We start from the raw sequence: 20,814 nt of genomic DNA on the forward strand, positions 1-20,814 counted from the left end.
CATGCATAATCAAAGATCTAATGAAGGAGGGAAGTAAGTGGCAGATCCCTTAGCATCAACGTACAGAGTGAGCTAGGTGTACAGGTCTACAGTGTCCCGAAGGTGGCAACGTAAATTGGTAAGTGTTCAAGAAGGCATATGGCATGCTTACCTTCATTAGTCAGAGGACAGAATATAAAAATTGGCAAGTCACTATACAACTGTAAATAACTTTTAATTAGGTCACAGTTCGAATGTTGTGTACAGTCCTGGTGGGCACACTGTAGGAAGGATATAGAAGCTTTGGAGAAGATACAGAAACAGTTTACCAAGATGTGTCTGGTTTGGAGGGTATTAGCTGCCAGAAGAGATTGGGCAAACCAGTTTGATTTCTCTTGAACGTTGAAGGGTGAGGGGCAACCTGATAGAAGTTTACAAAATTATGAGGGATGGACAGAATGGATAGTCATAGTCTTTTTTTACCCAAGTAGAAATGTCACTTAGCAGGGGACAGGGGTTTGAATTAACAGGGAGTATGGTTAAAGGATATAAAAGGCAAGTGTTTTTTTTTTCAGCGTGGTAACTGCCAGGAATGTGGTGGAGACAGAGGCACTGTTTAACAAGGTATATTGACAGTGAATAGGCAGGGAATTGAGAGTTGTGGCAAAAGGTTTTTCAGTTTAGAAAGGCATCATGCCAGCACAGTGGGCCAAAGGGTCTGTTCCTGTGCTGTACCATTTTTGTTCAAAGTCAGGAATAGAGCAGGGTGTAGGCTGGATGAGGTGTGGGCTTGCTTTCTCTCTCCTCAGTGAAAGCAGTGTTTTCACTGAGATAATGATTCTCCTTTGGCTGGCCACCCTACAGATCATCCTCCAAGCCTTAACTAGAACTTGCATTTCAAAGATCTAGCTTGAGCTAAAGGGCCACCTCCTTATGACTGTAAGTTTCTATGTTTGTGTTGTATTCTAGGCAGTACCTGTTTGAGTGTATAACCACGGGGTATAATGCAACCATGGTTCATCCTGCTGTCAACTCAAGCAAATGTTGGGTGATCGGTGGACAACAGTTAGGAAGAAGCGTCTTGTATGTCTGGGGATAACTTCAGATTCCAGAACATTTCAAGCCTCTCAACTCCTATAATGCATCTTGCAAATTTTAAAGGACCAGTTTTTGCTATAGCACAAGCTTTTTTCTATGCTTAATTGTGATATTTTGCAACTATTGTTGAAGTGGCGCCTGGCCATGTGATTATGACTACAGCATGTCGTGCCTGGAATTTGGTGGCTTCTTGAGTAAGTAGCAATTGGAATGTCATCACAAATGCAAGAGCGATTTTCATTATTTATTTATTTCCAAGTTGGCGAGTAGAATATGTAAAGAGTTTGTATTGAATATTTTGAGAGAATTGAATTCTCTTCCTTTAATCTTTCTGCACTCGCACCCTCTGTCCCTTCTCCCTTTTAAGATGTAATTTCAAATTTATTTCTTTGGTAAAGGTGTTGGTCATGTGTCCTAATACTTCCGTAAATGGCTTAGTGTCACATTTTGTTGAGTAACATTCCTGTGAAAATGTCTTAGGTCAACTTCAGATTTGCTATGTAAATGCCAGTTGTTGTAGAACAAAATCGCATTGAGGTCATGATCAGATCAGAACAGACGCTACGGGCTGAATGGGCAACCCATGCTCCAGTGCTGTACCATTCTGGGAACATTGGAAAAGCCTATCAGCCCCTCATGCCTGTTTCGCCATTCTAAATCCTGGCTGGTCTCATTTCTCACTGCAGTTTTCATACACTATTCCCACACTATACACTATAAGCTGTTTATGTGCACTTTTCCCCACAGTCTGCAAATTACCCTGTCCTGGCAGTGAAGTGTTGATTAACTTAAAGGCTTATCTGCAATAAAACCACTTTGATTCTGATCTAGTTTTTTTAAATTAATTGCAATTTTAACCAGTTAATATGGAACACGACCTTCAAATTCTCCTTCAATGCCGCAATCTGTACTGTCTTGGAACTATACTCTGTACTTTTGAAGGATGTGGGTCTACCTACAGCATGTGGACTGCAGTAGTTCAAGAAGGCAACTCACCACCACCCTCTCAATGACCATTGAGTGTGGGCAGTTAATATTGAGTCACTGAAATGTCTGTGCGAATATTAATTTTAGTTTTCTACAAAAAATTATGCTTTTGTCAAACGTTTTATCAGCCTGTTGAAGATTATTTTAGAGATACTTAGTCTTTGGTTATCTGCTGAAAAATCAAGGCATTAACCATTAACCACCCTTAGGGTGGCTCAGTGGTTAGCACTGCAGCTTTCCAGCACCAGGGACCCAGGTTCAATTCCATCCTCGGGCAACTGTCAGTGTGGAGTTTGCACATTCTCCCCATGTCTGCATGGGATTCCTCTGGGTGCTCTGGTTTCCTCGCACAGTCCAAAGATGTGCAGGCTCGGTGGATTGGCCATGAAAAATTGCCCATTGTGTTGTGGGATGTGTAGTATAGGGGGGTGGGTCTGGGTGGGGTGCTTGGAGAGTCAGGACTTCATGGGCCGAAGGACCTGTTTCCACACTGTAGAGATTTAATCATAACCGGATAATCTCCTTTTGGACAGGGAGTAAGTAATGAAATGATCCGACTGCTCTTGAGCCTGTGAACAGAAAATACACGGTCGCGATGTATCGATGCCTGCTGTGCAATACCATAGGCCTTCAATGGGACTAAAAAGCTTTTTATTTTCCTTTCTCAGCACGAAGCCTTATCAGAGTATCGCCCTATCCTCATCAGCAGTTCCAGCCATCACACAAGATCTTCAATCGCAGATCGCAAACTAACCATTATACCCATCATATTCATCTTTCTTCGAATCTGGAGCACTGTGCGGTTCATTCTGACACTTTGCAATTCGCCTGCGGTACAGAATGGAATATTAGTAATATTACATGTAAGTATAATCATTCTGAAAGCACGTGGTTGGTCAGATGTAGCAATTCATTATTATGGCTGTCCATCAACCAGACAGATTTCTGATTCGGAAAGTCATCTGTTCAAGCTCCGTGATAATAAAATGTGAGGTTGGATGAACACAGCAGGCCAAGCAGCATCTCAAGAGCACAAAAGCTGACGTTTTGGGCCTAGACCCTTCATCAGAGAGGGGGATGGGGAGAGGGTTCTGGAATAAATAGGGAGAGAGGGGGAGGCGGACCGAAGATGGAGAGTAAAGAAGATAGGTGGGGAGGTAGGGAGGGGATAGGTCAGTCCAGGGAAGACGGACAGGTCAAGGAGGTGGGATGAGGTTAGTAGGTAGATGGGGGTGTGGCTTGGGGTGGGAGGAAGGGATGGGTGAGAGGAAGAACCGGTTAGGGAGGCAGAGACAGGTTGGACTGGTTTTGGGATGCAGTGGGTGGGGGGGGGAAGAGCTGGGCTGGTTGTGTGGTGCAGTGGGGGGAGGGGAGGAACTAGGCTGGTTTAGGGATGCAGTAGGGGAAGGGGAGATTTTGAAACTGGTGAAGTCCACATTGATACCATATGGCTGCAGGGTTCCCAGGCGGAATATGAGTTGCTGTTCCTGCAACCTTCGGGTGGCATCATTGTGGCACTGCAGTAGGCCCATGATGGACATGTCATCTAAAGAATGGGAGGGGGAGTGGAAATGGTTTGCGACTGGGAGGTGCAGTTGTTTGTTGCGAACTGAGTGGAGGTGTTCTGCAAAGTGGTCCCCAAGCCTCCGCTTGGTTTCCCCAATGTAGAGGAAGCCACACCGGGTACAGTGGATGCAGTATACCACATTGGCAGATGTGCAGGTGAACCTCTGCTTAATATGGAAAGTCATCTTGGGGCCTGGGATAGGGGTGAGGGAGGAGGTGTGGGGGCAAGTGTAGCATTTCCTGCGGTTGCAGGGGAAGGTGCCGGGTGTGGTGGGGTTGGAGGGCAGTGTGGAGCGAACAAGGGAGTCACAGAGAGAGTGGTCTCTCCGGAAAGCAGACAGAGGTGGGGATGGAAAAATGTCTTGGGTGGTGGGGTCGGATTGTAAATGGCGGAAGTGTCGGAGGATGATGCGTTGTATCCGGAGGTTGGTAGGGTGGTGTGTGAGAACGAGGGGGGATCCTCTTAGGGCGGTTGTGGCGGGGGCGGGGTGTGAGGGATGTGTTGCAGGAAATACGGGAGACGCGGTCAAGGGCATTCTCGATCACTGTGGGGGGGAAAGTTGCGGTCCTTGAAGAACTTGGACACCTGGGATGTGCGGGAGTGGAATGTCTTATCGTGGGAGCAGATAAGGCGGAGGAATTGGGAATAGGGGATGGAATTTTTGCAGGAGGGTGGGTGGGAGGAGGTGTATTCTAGGTAGCTGTGGGAGTCGGTGGGCTTGAAATGGACATCAGTTACAAGCTGGTTGCCTGAGATGGAGACTGAGAGGTCCAGGAAGGTGAGGGATGTGCTAGAGATGGCCCAGGTGAACTGAAGGTTGGGGTGGAAGGTGTTGGTGAAGTGGATGAACTGTTCGAGCTCCTCTGGGGAGCGAGAGGCGGCGCCGATACAGTCATCAATGTACCGGAGGAAGAGGTGGGGTTTGGGGCCTGTGTAGGTGCAGAAGAGGGACTGTTCCACGTAACCTACAAAGAGGCAGGCATAGCTGGGGCCCATGCGGGTGCCCATGGCCACCCGCTTAGTCTGTAGGAAGTGGGATCAAAATCTCCCCTTCCCCCACTGCATCCCTAAACCAGCCCAGTTCGTCCCCTCCCCCCCACTGCACCACACAACCAGCCCAGCTCTTCTCCCCACCCCACCCACTGCATCCCAAAACCAGTCCAACCTGTCTCTGCCTCCCTAACCGGTTCTTCCTCTCACGCATCCCTTCCTCCCACCCCAAGCCGCACCCCCATCTACCTACTAACCTCATCCCACCTCCTTGACCTGTCCGTCTTCCCTGGACTGACCTATCCCCTCCCTACCTCTCCACCTATCTTCTTTTCTCTCCATCTTCGGTCCGCCTCCCCCTCTCTCCCTATTTAATCCAGTTCCCTCTCCCCATCCCCCTCTCTGATGAAGGGTCTAGGCCCGAAACGTCAGCTTTTGTGCTCCTGAGATGCTGCTTGGCCTGCTGTGTTCATCCAGCCTCACATTTTATTATCTTGGAATTCTCCAGCATCTGCAGTTCCCATTATCTCTGTTCAAGCTCCGTTTCCAGCTCTTGGGCAGGGTGAATATGTGAACAGTCAGGGAAATTGCTTAGGAAACACAAACGCGTATAGAAACTCAAGAAAAATAACAACTGATGAATGCAGATTTGTATCTAGCTCAAGCCTGTCACCTCCCAGTGTGAAGAGGTCACCAGTACACTGCATCTTTTCACTCGCAGGTATGGACAGGAGGAGACCAGTTTGCTTTATGATATTCTCCTGTTAAACTGATGGGGTGACACAGTGGCTCAGTGGTTAGCACTGCAGCCTCACAGCACCAGAGACTCGGGTTCAATTATACCGTCTTGGGTGACTGTCTGTGTAGAGTTTGCACATTCTCCCCTTGTCTGTGCGGGTTTCCTCCGGGTGCTCCGGTTTCCCCCCATCGTCCAAAGATGTGCAGGCTTCGTGGATTGGTCATGGGAAATGCAGGGTTACAGGGATAGAGTAAGGGGGTGGATCTGGGTTGGATGCTGTTTGGAGGAGCAGTGCAAACTTGGGCACTTTCTCCAGTGTCAAAATTCTGAGATCGTGGCTGATTTTTGTCCATATGCCATCCATCTTCCTTCATACCTAAATCACCCCAGGACAGTGAAAAGGCTATTGATCTCATAGTTGCATTAATTGAGTTTACATCCAGTGTTTGTTTTTGGGGGACAGGGAGGTCTGTGATTCTGCCTCCACTTGTATAACAGAGTTTCCTACCTTTAAATGACTGGCTCTTCAGCCTGATACTTCACTGTGATGCTACAGGAGTCCTGTATTGTTAGAGGTAACTATTTTGATCCTGTTTCAAGCTCCATGAGCCCTTTTTGCTCGCTCCGGTAATGTGAAAAATCCTGTTTTGTTTGAAAGAAAAAGTTTTCTTGATGGAAATGTATCTTTGGCCAGGCCATCAAAAATGAAAGGGCTGTTCGTTTAGTTTGGGTGTATTTTGAAAGAGTTGGCACAGACTTGATGGGCTGAATGACCTCCTTACGTGTCATACAGTTCTGATTTCTGATTGTGGAAGCTCCAAAAAAGCATGTGGGTCATTTTGAAACCTCCTAGACACCCTTGCATATATGTCATTTGCTTCTGTGCTTTCTTTAATGAGTCAACATTAGTTGAGTTGCTTGATCTGTTTATAGCCAAACATGCCACTGTTTTATCAAACCACTTTTAAACGTTGTTTGGGACTGGGTTGTGTCCATTAACTGGGAGTTACCATTTTCCAATGGCTGATGCAGCTGTACTTCTGGTTTCCTTTCTTTAGCAGAGATTCCATCCCAAATAAAAATGCAAAGTAAATGGGGTTTGAGTGTTACAAAAGTATTGAAGAAAGAACTATTATGTGTAAATAGGGACTTCTAACATCTTGTTCACTCACTGCAGAGGCTGGCCTGTGGAAAAGTTATCAAATCCCAGCTTTCTTCTTCAGTTGTCCTAGATTTATTTAGTTATGTTTAGCCAGGAGCTATGACACAGAAACGAATTGAAACTCAAACTATTCCAATGCTCCACATTGTATGATATGCTGAACCCTTTTCATTTAAAGTCCAGGTGGAATCCAAACCTAGATTCGGATTGAAACTGTGATGTATTGAAGCCAAAGGGCCTGACAACCTTGATGTAACTTATGATTGAATTTTTCTGTCCATTGTGATGACAAAATAGTCTCTGGGATGAAGGAAGCCAAGTAGACTTTGCCACAGCTGATTGTAGCCCTGAGCTTTGCCACATTGGCTTTACATTATGGCCTAGATCAGGCTTCAGAGCCCATTCTGGTCACCAGAGAAATATAAGAGCTCATTTCTCGGAGGCTGTGACCTGTTGAGGTGGGCTCCCAATTCTCTGGGTTCAATCAAAGGCCTGCCCAGGGAACTGGGACCAATGGCAAGCTGGTGAGCATTGTTGGGCAGGAGTCAGTCGTGATCCAACGTGGAGACACCATTTGAATTCTGAGATAAGAGAGGCCATTAGCCAGCAAGGCAGTTGGATTGAACAGGAAACGCCTCTGCATGGCATCATTGTTGGGACCTTGAGCACCCGACTCCAGTGACACCCTGGCCTGTAGCTGAAAGGCTATGGGTGCTCTAATGATAAAATACCAGCATTTCAGCAAAATGGCCACCAGGTGGGGTTTTCATTGCACTACGTGGCTGCCGGAAAGTCCCTTTTAAAGGAAGATGTATGTTGTATTTGCGCAGTATCTTTTGAATAATCCTAACCATGAAAATCCTGAGTTCTCTGGGGTTAGAGTTTTTAAAAAATTATTCATTCAAGCGATGATGGTGTCACCAGCTGGGCCAGTATCTATTATCCATCCCTAATTGCCCAGAGGGCAATTAAGATTCAACCACATTGCTGTGGACCTGGAGTCACATGTAGGCCAGACCAGGTAAGGATAGCAGTTTCCTTCCCTAAAGGATATCAGTGAGCCAAATGGATTTGTGGGCCTCATTAAACTCAATTTCAGATTTTTATTGACTTCAAGTTCCACCATCTGCTGTGACAGAATTTAAACCTAGATGCCCAGATCATTACTAATAGCACTAGGCCAACTCCTCCTGTATAACGCAACTTATGGCATGTGTTTTGGAGAGCAGAAATGCAAGATGTGTCCTTAATAGGACAAATATGTAGAAACTGAAAGACCGACAGGAGACCATTTGGCCCATTGTGTTGTTGATGGCACTTCAGTTGGCGTTGTTAATACTGTTCAGGCAGTGTTTTGAAACAGTGCCTCACCTGGGCCTAAAGCATGTTGGACAGTAACTTGCACACTGTCTAATAACAAGTTGCTGATTACATGCAGTATGCAACAAAGCTCACATTTGGTTCTGATTCCATTCCCACTCCATGTCCTCAACGTTTTTTGGCAACTCAGACTCACCCAACCCCACTCCCATCTCCTTTTAAAAGCTCCTGACCCTTCAGCCCAGCTCTTGGATGTTCCACTGCTTCCATCCTTTTGGTCACTGCCCAAAATTTGGAATTTTTTTAAAATTAAGCAGTTTCATGGCTCCCAGTGCAGAGGAGTACTTCTGCTTAGGACACTCCCACTCCTCGGTATTTGCAATTTTTAGTATGGCTGAAGGAACAAGACCAGGAAGGTAGTGAATCTGCTCCCTGCAACAGTTCGGTTCCCTCCTCTAAGTGGAAAGGAGTGAGAATGGTAGGAATGGCCAAATTACCTTTCTAATGATGAATTCCTGCCATTGCTCATTGTATTGTAGGAATTAGCAGTTAAGAGTCAGCAACATTGCTGTGGGTCTGGAATCACATGTAGACCTGACCAGGTAAGGATGGCAGTGTCCTTCCCAATAGGACATAATAGCAACTAAGTGCATGTTATTTTGGGATGATAGACCCTGGTATCAAGAGGGAGGAGATCTCTGTGTTTAAGATCCAGAGCTGTTCTCCCACCAACGTCTGTGTGACAAATTCATATTGGCCAGTGCTTAATGCACTGCTCAGCAATCACCCTTTCAAAGCCTCATCACTTGCACTTAGAAAAGCTAGGGATGCTGGAAAGATGAACTAAAAGCAGAAACCACTGCAAACGCACAGCTGGTTAGGCAGCCACTATGGAGGGAAACCGAGTTAATGTTTCAGAAGGGTCCAGACCTGAAACGTCAGCTTCCCTGCTCCTGAGATGCTGCTTGGCCTGCTGTGTTCATCCAGCTCTACACCTTGTTATCTTGGATTCTCCGGCATCTGCAGTTCCTACTGTCTCTAATGTTTCAGATTGATGTTTTAAACAAACACCACCACTGGCCCCCCTCTTTTCTCCCCCCCCCCCCCCCCACCCCCACCCCCATCCCATCACTTTGTTTCCTAATGGCAACTGGCTGACCATTAAGCGAATCGATTCGGACATACTACCCCCCTACTCCTAACTCAGGCACTTGGTCAAATTGCCTGCGCCTTCTGCTGTCTGAATTCTGGCTTCAAGCCCCAGTCCTGAGAGGTACCAGAGAGCAGTCTGTTTCCTAGGAATCCTATTCCCAGATAGTGACCATCTTCTGGAAGAGAAGCAAGAAATATGATTTCCACAATTTAAATCCCATGACAGGACCTTGATGCTTTTTTACAAAAAGCTGAGCAAAACACCTTAGCGTTCTGTAAAATTGTACAAGTGACTGGATGATGTGTTGGGGATTTTTTGATGGAGTGGCTAGGTTAATACAGCAGTCGTTACCAGGCCCTGTGGGCTCTTCAGTCAATCTATCATTACCGGGTCGAGCTCACTCACCTGCGTTGTCTTCATGATGCTTTTTCAGATCCAGTGACAAATCAGTTTCTTCCTGTTAAGATAAATTTGAGATTTAATAAAGTTGTTGCATCATGGTGATGCTAATAGCATAGGTTCAATTCCCACATTGGAGCATTCACCTTCCCAACCTCTTCCCTTGCCTGAGAAGAGGTGTCCCTCTGGTTAAACCACCACCTGTTGCCCTGAGGCAGCAGATCTATGATCCTCGGGGACCAAGGCAACTCCTACTCAACCAGCTGTCCAGCCAACTGATCTGTCCAGCTCAGAGTTAAGTAGTTGTTTATGAATCACCTTTAATATTGCTCACATGGTCAGCGTGTGCTTTTTTTAATTATTCATTTATGAGATGAGGCCATCACTGGCCAAGCCAGCTTTTTATTGCCTATCACTAGTTACCCAGAGGACAGTTAAGGGTCACTCACATTGCTGTGGGTCTGGAGTCACATGTAGGCCAGACCAGATAAAGATGACAATTTCCTTCTCTACAGAACATTAATGAACCAGACGGGTTTTGTCAATGATCGACAATGGTGTCATGGACATCCTTAGACTCTTAATGCCAGGTTTTTACCAAATTCAAACCCAGATCCCTAGAATAGTACCTTGGTCTCCAGGTTAATAATCTAATGGCAATATCACTAGATCATCAACTCCTGAATATTTTACTTTATAATAGGGTGGCTAAAGAAATATCTGAACCTATGACACAGCAAGCAATTTTTAACAGCTTGAATGAGATGCCTTTGGTAAGCCCAGTGCCACCTTATTAGTCTAAGTTATCAAAAACAGTGGGCAAGGATGCCCACAAATCTTCAGAAGATAGGTCTGGTCTTGATTTTAAATAGCATGGGTTCATTACATAACACAGAATAGCTAGCCCCACTACATCCAGAATACATAGTGTCATGAGGCATTGGGCTCAATTAAGGTGCAGTATCTATTACTGTGAGCTCCATGAACTTAGTACCAGGACAACTTAGAGCGATCCTAAAAACGGGTGAATACAGGTTAGTTCCTTTCATGTCTTAATGGTTAGCACTTATCTTATAATATCAATTAACCCTTTCAGGTAATGACTGTCTTACACCAAGTACTGTTTAATCAACAGTATCACTTTGTGGTGTTCAATCTAGTCTTGTTTTTATAAGTGCTCCTTACAAAGCACCTTGCGGTGTTCTTGTTATGTCAAGGACTCTACATAAATACAAGTAGTTAATTGGTGACTGCAAGTGACAGCTTATTGTAAATTATCTTCTAAATTCTTGTTTATTTCCTTATTGGTATCTTTAAGCAGCTATTGCTGTTTATAGGTTGTAAAACCCAGAATATGTCTAAAAAAATTCAAAACTTATTAAAACGTGTTAGTTCAAAATGAATAGTAAGTGATCAGCAAGATTGGGAATTTTTTTTGACAGTCCATTTTGTCTGGTAGAATTCATCCATGCATGTTATTGTATGTTATAGCAACTGAGTCAGTTTTTGGTTCAGGTAAAAATCACTCTGCCAGTATTTTTCATGTCAAAATATAAACTGTTCAATGCTGTGGAGAGATGACAAGAAACAAAGGTTGTATGTGCAGATGAGATGCTAATTGGCAGTGTCTGGTAAGTGCTGGATGAAGGTAGATCAGCCAACCTTCTGGACTGTCACACTGATAAATTGGGCATAACTGCACATGAGTGTGGTGGAGGGGAAAAAAATCAAGAGTAATTATATCATAGCCAAAGGCATCTAGTGATCTTTACAACACCGCTATTGCTACAACTGAAACTTGATGTATTTTCTAATCAATCTGCTCAGACACATTATGACGTATGCGCAGAATAGAGTAGGAATTTATGGTCACCTACTTTTGCATGAAAAATACAGTGAAAGGTTCTATAAGTCGCCCTACCACAGAACCTACATTGATTATAGAAATCAGACGTAATAATAAAAAAAAGTAAATGTAAGACACCGTTTCATCGCAGTTCAGTTAACGGCCCTCGGGCTCAGGGAAAGCCAATTAAGGAACGATGGAATACCCTGAAGAGTCAGCTGGGTTGAGACTTGCATTCCAAGACAAGAACGTTACACCAGGCCACTGGAATACTGGGCCGGAAATCTCTGCTGAGGGGAGCCACCATGCCGGGCCGAGACTGCCACGCCGGGATGAGACCGCTATGCTGGGCGTGACCGCCACACTGTGCGAAGACCATCAATTTTCTCCTCCTTCAAGTGCCCAAATAGGACGTGAACCCTGGCCTTGTGGCTCAGAGGTTGGGACACTACCATAGGATCTCCTTGCAATTTGACTGTGTGAGAGATTCGACTGTGCCAGTTCAGCTGTGTGTCCATAGCAAGATGATCTATTAGCCTTTTCACTTCAGTCCGTTCAGCTAATTGTTTCTTTCTTCCCCATCCTCTCTCACCAACCCTCTACCCTTCCTTCAATAAATGTCCTGCAGGGAATAGGAAACACCTTTCAAGGAGCAGCTAATTGCATTATCTTCGTCCTGTGCACACAAGTAGTCCGTGCTCGGCTGGTTTCCTGTCTGTGCAGCTGTTTTGGGTACGGCACCACCTCGATACCTAACAAGGCAATCGCGAGAAATTATGGGGAGGTTGTGTCTCGACGGAATGCAGAAATGTTTCCTTCCATCGTAACTGCAGAATAAGTGATTCTAAAAGTCCCACAGGAGTGCAAACTGAAGCTGGCTTTGACCTGTTTTAAGCAGTATCGTGAAGCTGGCCACTGCACATGCCACTTCCCTTTTGCCGGAGAGAATTCGTTCACTTGTGGTGCTGATGGTGAAGATGTTTGGACTGCATGGGTTTCTTCCTGTTGGGTTTGGGATGGATTGATCTGTCCATGCCTCGTTTTGGAACCGAGCCTAGAATTGTTCACACAATCACTGCACAACCAAAGGGTCAGATTTCTGAATCGCCTGCTTGTCTTCAAAAACTATGGTGCCTGTTAAATATTTTATGAAAGTTGTTGTTTGTATTGACTTTAACAGTGACATTACATTCTGTGGAGTAAAACTCTGTTGCAATATCTGAATGTTGTTGGATACCAGACTATGAATTAATAATGCTACTTCTGACTTCTTTCTAACACTTTGGTCTCTGTCTCCCTGACTGACATTTAAAATTTGTGTGAGGTGTAGATCCTGTTACTGATACAAAGGTTGTACGAAGCTTGACTGAAATTTCTAATTCAACTGGAACTATTTAGAAGTCACGTTTGTATTTTTAAACTTCCACCTACTCGTTTTCCCAAAGGCCTCTTGGACCTCTAGTGTTACTGAGGTACAGGGTCCTCTAAGACTTCTTTACACAACTGCACCCAACGATATTAATTCTGTTTATTTGCTCCTCATTGGAACTAGACTTGACTCCTGTTTTCAACACCTAAAAAAATAATGATATAAGGGGGTTAGAAAGAGTTAGTTATCAGAGAACGAAAAAGATAAACTTTGAAGAAGTTGCTAACCAGTTCATTAACATCAATTCCTCTCTGGCTGTGTCAGTAGGCTGCTTCAAATAATAACACCCAAAGGTAGAAACTCGCCAGTCTGTATTATTGCCAAAGTCAATGTTTTGATCTTGTTAGAAACTTCTTTGCTGAAATTATCACCAAAAAGATCAATATCTTGAGTTTTCTGGGTCAGAAGTCACAAGACCAGGTTCTCGTCCAACAGGTTTGTTTGGAATTTCTTGAGCTTTCAGAGCGCTGCTGTTTTGTCAGGGTCACCCGACAAAGGGGCTACACTCCGAAAGCTTGTGATTTCAAATAAACCTGTTGGACTGTAACCTGGTGTCATTTGACATCAGACTTTGGCCACCCCAGTCCAATACCAGCATCTCCACATCTTGAGTTTTCTTGAAAGCGAGTTACAATCAGACAATGAATTTTGAACCAAAACAGAAGCTGCTGGAAAAGCTCAGCAGGTCTGGCAGTGAGGGGTCTTCACAGAAACTATTTCGGGCTATTTTCTTTGAGGGAAGAATCCAAACCCAAAGCATGACCTGGGTAATGACTAGGAAGAGCATTCAATCCTGACCTCTGTTTCCAACTTGTATCATTATAATGGGGAAGCTTTGGTTGGGTTGGCAGTGGGATTAAATGATTTGAACGGAGAGAATGTTGATGTAACAACAACTATTAATAGTGAAATAATAAAACAGTTTCATCCTTTTTGACTTGATTTAGTCATTCACTAAATGTTTGCATCTATTGTGATGACCACTTCCAGATTGTGATTTGAAACATCGTGTATTTCAATTTGCTTTCAAACATGCATAAGATGGTTACAGGGTATGATTCTCTTTCACTTGAAGTTAGTGGGTTTTTTTTTATTAAATCAATATTAGGTACTTATTTTAAAAACAAAAACTATTGCATGTCAGAACCTGAGAACTCATCATAACCTCATCTCAATGATTCTGTTACTCTGTTTTTCCAATTACAGTCATGAAAATGTTCTAGACATCCCAACCTATTTCTTTCCTGCTTGATTGTTTACTGGTATGGTTAAATTGCAATATGTAAATATAGTTCTCATTGTTTTCTCAATAGGTTTGAGCATAGATTTTTGGAAAATGTTTATATTGCAGAAATGTGCATTTAATGTGGTATATGATAACTAATAAAGTATTTTTGCTAAACGGAAACCCTCCAACACATTGTCTTGATTTTGTGCATAGGTTAAAACTTTATTGTGAACGTAAAAATAGCCTCTTTAGATTTAAAGATAGTGGGAACTGCAGATGCTGGAGAATCTGAAATAACATGGTGTGGAGCTGGATGAATACAGCAGGCCAAGCAGCAGCATAGGAGCAGGAAAGCTGATCTTTCGGGTCTGGACCCTTCTTCAGAAATAAATAGGGAGAGAAGGGGAGGCGGATGGAAGATGGATCTCCAGCATTGGCAGTTCCCGCTATCTCTGTAACAATTTTAACCCCACTGCAAAGCCTGTTCTAAGAATGCCTACCTTGAAGAAGTTACCCTCCTCCGTCAGGAAATACCTCTGTGGATCTCTCTCCCACTGCAGCCATCTCTTTACATTTAAAATGTCTTTTCTGCTTACACCTCCCTGCTTTTTTTTTGCAAATCGATGTCACCACATTCATGGATTTTTCAACCTTCCTAGTTAGATTCTTGCCCTGAAACAGGAGTTAGATGTTGGCCAAGTTGAGAAATGTTGCTACATTTGAGTACTAGTGAGTGGATGGGGTGGAAATGTGGAAATTGTCTTTTCCCAGGAACGCAAGCTGCTCTTGGATTTCTGAACAGCTTGGACTCCTGAGTTGCTAAATGCTGGAAAAAAATATGCTGGTAAGATTGAGAACTACAAACAGTGGTGTAAACAGAGAGGAGACAGCTTGTGACTCAAATTGAGTGGGATCTAACAGGTTTGAAACATTCTGTAAAGTTTTCAGTGGTTAAATAGCAAAATGATTTTCACTGTGAGCTGGTAGCTGGGAGAGGTTTAAAATTTCTACTTATTACGAGAAAATGAAGGAGGAAGTTAGAAATTTATCCATTTGGTTAGTGCTGTTTTCCAAACCTCTTTCAGCAAATTATTAATGCAGGCACGAATATCATTTTGTACTAGTCATGGCTATTGACCCTGTATTGAACCAAAACTGTCAAATGACTCATGTTCCAATGCATCTTCCTATCTACTGCCTGGTCTTGCCTCCTGCGCTAGAATGAAGCTTGATAATTCACAAAACATGCCAACCCTGTGCTTGTGGAGATTAACACATTTCTGGGACTGCAGCGATACAAATCCTTAAAGCAGATAGGAGGTAGTTGTTCTCACTGCAGCTAAGACACCAGTTTTAGGCCTATTGTTACAAATCCAAATGCCCTTAATGTCAGCCCTAAACTCACTTTACACACAACACTGCTTCATTGTTCCAGTTTTCCAACCCACACTTCCAGGGGTTAAAGGACAAGTCTGAAAATCTATTGCATCATTTTTTTCTGTCAGAGTCATAGAGCACAGAGTCAGAACCTTTGATCCAAGCAGTCCATGCTGAGCATAATCCCAAACTAAACCAATCCCACCTGCCTGGGCTTGGCCCATATCCCTCCAAACATTTCTTATTCCTGTACGTATCTAAATGTCTTTCAAATGTTGTAACTACCCACATCCACCACTTCCTCTGGAAGTTCATTCTGCACATGAGCCATTCTCTGTATTTTAAAAAAAAATGACCCTGTGTCTTTCTTTTTAAGTCTTTATCCTCTCACCTTTTTAAAAATAAGCCTGCTGGTTTTGAAAACCCCCACCCTAAGATAAAGACCACCTGTCATTCAGCTTATCTGTACCCCTCGTTATTTTATAAACCTCTATAAAGTCATCCAGCAACCTCATCTGTTCCAGTGGGGACATAAGTCCCAGTGTCTTCAGGTTCTCCTTTCACTCAAACGCTCCATTCCTGGCAACATCCTGGTAAATTTCTTCTGAGCCTTCTCCAGCTTCATAATATCCTTCCTATAACAAGGGTGACGAGAACTGCACACAGTACTCCAGAAGAGACCTCACCAATGTTCTGTACAACCTCAACATAACGTCCTCATCTTTTCCCACCTAACAAGTGACTTCTCAGAATGGGAGGAACTTGCATTTATTGTTGGCACACTGTCCCTATTTCTAATACAAGTTTTGATTCTTGTGTTCATGTTTATTCATAGGATATGAGTGCCCCCTAGCTAAGTTGGCATTTATTGCCTATTCTTAATTGCCCTCTGGTACTGAGCTGCCACCATGAACTACTACAGCTTTTGGGGTACGGGGCACCCACAATGTTGTTAGGAAGGTAGTTCCAGGTTTTTGAGTCAGCAACACTAGAGGAAGTGATACAGTTTTAAGTCCAGATTTTGTGGTTTGGAGGGAACTGTGTGGGTGGTGATGTTTGTGGTATATTGAGTTTCATATTAATCACCATGTCACTGATAACCTGATTCTGACGTAAATAACAAAGAAAACATCATTCTAGATTGAACATATAAAAAAAGGTCCGATAAATGTACGATGTAAATAAAGGTTGTTACAATATACAAGTCTTACTTAACAATGAAGGTCAAAACCTATGATACTGTGGATCAGTATCTCAGTGTATAGTTAGCAAGATTGGTTTGAAGCACAAGTGAAGCGGTGTTTCAATGTACCTGCTATCCATGTCCTTCAGGGTGGTAAGGGCATGTGTTTGTAAAGTTCTGTCTAAGGAGCTTTGGTGCATTGCTGCAGTACATCTAGTAAATGGTACACAATGTACTTCAGTGATAAAGGTGTTAAAACTTTAGCTTTTTAAAATGGAGTGATTGCAATTAGAAGCAAGAATTTCTCTGTTGAGAAAGCTTGCAGATCTAGTACAACTTTTTACTTTGCTTATTCACGAGTGGGACGCGGGTGTCACTGGCTGGGCTAGCACTTAAATAGCGATATTTTCCAAGTCAGGATGCCAAGCGGCTTGGAGGGGAACTTGAAGGTGGTGGTGTTCCCATGTGTCTGCTGCTCTTGGCGTTCTATGTGCAAGTGGTTGTGGGTTTGGAAGATGCTGCCTGAGGGTGTTTGGTGAATTTCTGCAGTGCATCCTGTAGATAGTAGCAGCAGTGTGTACTGAACGTTGGTGGTAGAGGAAGTGGATGCTTGTAGATGTGGTGCTAGTCAAGCAAACTGCTTTAGCCCAAATTGTGTCTTAAATTGTTGGGGTTAAACCCATCCAGTCAAGTTTGGGGAGGGGGTTGGTATTCCACTTCAGTCCTGACTTGACCTTTGTAGATGGTGGACAGGTTTTGGGATGTCAAGAGGTGAATTAATTGCCACAGTATTCCTGGCTTCTGACCTGCTCTTGTAGCTATTGTATTCATATGGTGAGTCCAGTTCAGTTTCTGGTCAATGCCCCAGGGTATTGTTAGTGGGGGACTTTGTAATCATATTGGCATTGAATGTCAAGGAGCACTGGTTAGATTGTCTCTTAATGGAGATGGACATTACCTGGCATTTGTATGTTGCAAATGTTATTTGCCACTTCTCTGTCCAAGTCTGGATATTGTCCAGGTCTTACATAACAAGGTGTGGAGCTGGATGAACACAGCAGGCCAAGCAGCATCTTAGGAGCAGGAAAGCTGACCTTTCAGGCCTAGAACAGGTCTTGTTGCATTTGAACATAGACTGCTTCGATATCTGAGGAGTCGCAAATGATGCTGAACAACTATTGGCGAATGTCCCCACTTCTGTCCTTGTGATGGAGGGAAGGCCATTGAAGAGGTAGTTGAAGGTGGTTGGGCCTAGTACACCATCCTGAGGAACTCCTGCAGAGATGCCCTGGAGCTGAGATGACTGACCTCCAACAACCACGATCATCCTACTATGTGACAGGTATGACTCCCGCCACTGGGGAGTTTGTCCCCGATACCCACTGATTCCAGTTTTGCTTGAGCTCCTTGATGCTACGCTCAGTCAAATGCAGCCTTGATGTCAAGGGCTGACTCTCTCACCTCACCTCTTTTATCCATGTTTCAATCAAGGCTGTCATGGGGACAGGGGTTGAGTGCCCCTGGCGGAACCCAAACTGGGCATCGCTGAGCAGATCCTTCTTGATAGCACTGTTGATGATGTCTTTCATTACTTTACTGATGTTAGAGAGTAGGCCGATGGGCAGAGTTGGACCACAAGTCTTCAGTCCTATTGCGGACATGTTATCAGGGCCCGTACCTTTTCTGTATCCCATGTCTCCAAATGTTTCAGTCATGTGATGTCAGGAATCAGACTGGGCGGGGACTAATGCCTGTGATGCTGGGGACCACTGGAGGAGGCTGAGAAGGCTCCTCAACTCGACACTTCTGGCTGAACATTGCAGCGAATGCTTCAGCCTTATCTTTTGCACTGATGTGTTGGGCTCTTCCAGCAACGAGGATGGGGATATATGTGGAGGTGCCTCTTGCAATAAGTTGTTTTTATTGTCCACTACCATTCACGACTGGACATGGCAGGCCTGCAGAGCTTAGATCTGACCTGCTGGTTGTGGAATGCTGAGCTCTGTCTCTCGCTTGCTGCTGTATGTTTTTAAAATTTGCATCTTAATTGAGATGATGCTGAGCTGTCAACCATCTAAGATTTTTTTTCCCTGCTGTGAGGTTTGAGTGCTGTGACCGTGTGAGACGGAGGTGATGCCAGTTCTATCATAAAGCAGAAGAGTGCAAACAGGATGCTCATTAGTAAACAGTAATAGCTCTTAATCTGTCAGCAAGCCTGCCAATGGAATGCTTTAATTAACCTTTAAGCTGTCTGGTTTCAGACAGCAAATTGAACCTCAGATGGTCATCCTGCATTGAAGCTTACAACAGGGTCCCACAGCACGTAGGGAATGGAGCATGCTAGTGTGTCGTTAGTACAGCCTCTTGCAGTGAGGCTGCTGGATCTCTACGTGGCACCTTTTCCATTAAGCATCAAAGCTGCAAGGATTGAACCGCTTCACTCAGAGCACCCCGTGGATGTGAAATGGAGTGTACCTTTATCATTGTGTGTGTTGCGGAGTAGGGGTGAGGTTTATCCCAGGTCTTAATTTTTACCTTTTATCTGTCGCTGCATCGCTGTGGCTTGTGTAGCAGCGAATGCTAACAATGTGTTAGCTATCTCCCGAGAGTTTGCTAGTGGGGGAAAGAGTAAAGGCACTGCATTGAAGAACAGCGTGGTACACACTGGTACGTGCCTAAGGTTTGCTCACTTTACATATAATGGATTTCATCTTGAACTTGATTGGTCTCCAGTGACCTCTGCTGGAAGATATATGCTTCTATATTCTGGCTGAGAATAAGGATGTAGTACCTGAACTGCCTGCTGCTATCTACAGTTTAAACTCCTCTAAGGATTAGCCATGTAGTGGGGATAAATAGAAGAAATATTTAGATTTATAGCACATCTTCACGTCCTCAGCAAAACCCAAAAGTGCTAATGAAGCATTTTCAAACTCGTGATATAAGGAATGCTGCTAGTAATTTATGCACATTAAGCTCCCACCAATAGTACTGTGTCAATGGCTGGATGATCCATGATGTAATCCTGCAAAGTAGTTTGGAGGCATTTTTTTACAGCCAACTGAGATTTCACTGTCTTCATTTAATGTCCTTGTGGGTCACTGATCACAGTGAAACTGCAAAGGAACAGTGCCTTCAGGAGGAGGAAAGGATTAGGAAATTAGTATTGACCCAGTGTGGGGTGGAAATAATGCAACCTGCACATTAGAAAATTCACACAAACATACCAGAACAGCCTTTCCAACCTTCTCTGCTGTTTAATATGATGTGTTTCTGTTTCAAATTCCACACTTCTCTCTAACCTGACCTGAACCTGCTCATATTAACTCACTGTACAAATGTTCATCACTCTGTAGTGACCTTTACTTGAATGTGTGAAAGTGGCAGTGAAAGGGTAGTGTGGCAGTGAAAGGGTAGTGTGTCATGGCGCTAGGGACCCAGGTACGTTCCCACCCTCGGGTGACTGTCTGTGTGGAGTTTGCATGTTCTCACTGTGTCTGTGTGGGTTTCCTCCTGGTGTTCTGGTTTTCTCCCACATTCCAAAGAAGTGCAGGTTAGGCAGATTGGCCATGGGAAATTGTCCTGTAGTGTTCGGGGATGTGTGTAGATTAGGTGGGGTACAGGGAAAAGGGGTAGGGATGGGTCTGGGTAGGATGTTGTTTGGAGGGTTGGAATGGTTGGGGTGAAGGGCCTGTTCCCACACTGTAGGGCTTCTATGACAGATAGGCTAGGACAGGCTGATCTAGGAAGCCAGCCACTGCAGCATCATGAGGAGAAATGCCTGGTCAGCATGGACACGTTGGACCAAAGGGTCCGGTTCTGTGCCACATGACTGTAAATGTCTGACTTTGTATCACAAACTTCTACCTACACGCACACACACAATTTCCCACCCTCTCAAGACAATGAAAAACTGTCCAGCCAGGCACCTGGGCCGTGCATTTATCATCTGTTCAGCCACTTAAACTTCTCTTCTATATGAAGATCCCTTTTGACACAGTGGTAGTATCCCTACCTCTGAATCAGGTGACCTGGGTTCAAGTCCCACCTGCTCCAGAGATGTGTCGATTTGAAAATAAACAAAATGTTATTTTTCAATCCCCTCCAGCAGATTCTTGGTTTGTCTGCTGGACAACTCACTCAGGGGCATTAACTGTTCACTAGTAAAGTGGCTGGCCGAGTAATCCCGAGCCCTAAGCCAATATTCTGAGGACAAGGGACCAAATCCCAGTCGCAACTGGTGAAACTTGAGTTAAAATGAACTAGCCTAAAGGTAACCAGTGGTATTCCCTGATGTCCTTTAGATTCTCAGGTTCCATGGATAGGAATATCGCATTGTCTACCAATACTTGTGACA

At 44.2% G+C, this 20,814-nt stretch overlaps 1 protein-coding gene and 1 long non-coding RNA gene across 4 annotated transcripts in view; one reads left to right on the forward strand and one right to left on the reverse strand.

Moving 5' to 3' along the window:
• gpr157 (G protein-coupled receptor 157) overlaps window positions 1-14,062 on the forward strand; it is a 161,064-nt gene extending 147,002 nt beyond the window's left edge. For all 3 annotated transcript variants that reach the window (XM_059638026.1, XM_059638027.1, XM_059638025.1), the window contains 2 exons: window positions 2,733-2,927; window positions 11,869-14,062. In XM_059638026.1, coding sequence (XP_059494009.1) covers window positions 2,733-2,927; window positions 11,869-12,078 — 405 coding nt within the window. In that variant the 3' untranslated portion in view covers window positions 12,079-14,062. The remainder of the gene's footprint in view (window positions 1-2,732; window positions 2,928-11,868) is intronic.
• The window catches only part of LOC125466792 (uncharacterized), a 40,284-nt gene continuing 22,198 nt past the window's right edge, over window positions 2,729-20,814 (reverse strand). The window contains exons 3-4 of the long non-coding RNA XR_007250505.1: window positions 9,401-9,452; window positions 2,729-2,892 (exon numbers count right to left, since the gene is read on the reverse strand). This is a non-coding gene — a long non-coding RNA (uncharacterized LOC125466792). The remainder of the gene's footprint in view (window positions 2,893-9,400; window positions 9,453-20,814) is intronic.

This window comes from Stegostoma tigrinum, chromosome 28 (assembly GCF_030684315.1).
Source record: "Stegostoma tigrinum isolate sSteTig4 chromosome 28, sSteTig4.hap1, whole genome shotgun sequence".
Classification (NCBI taxonomy): domain Eukaryota; kingdom Metazoa; phylum Chordata; class Chondrichthyes; order Orectolobiformes; family Stegostomatidae; genus Stegostoma; species Stegostoma tigrinum.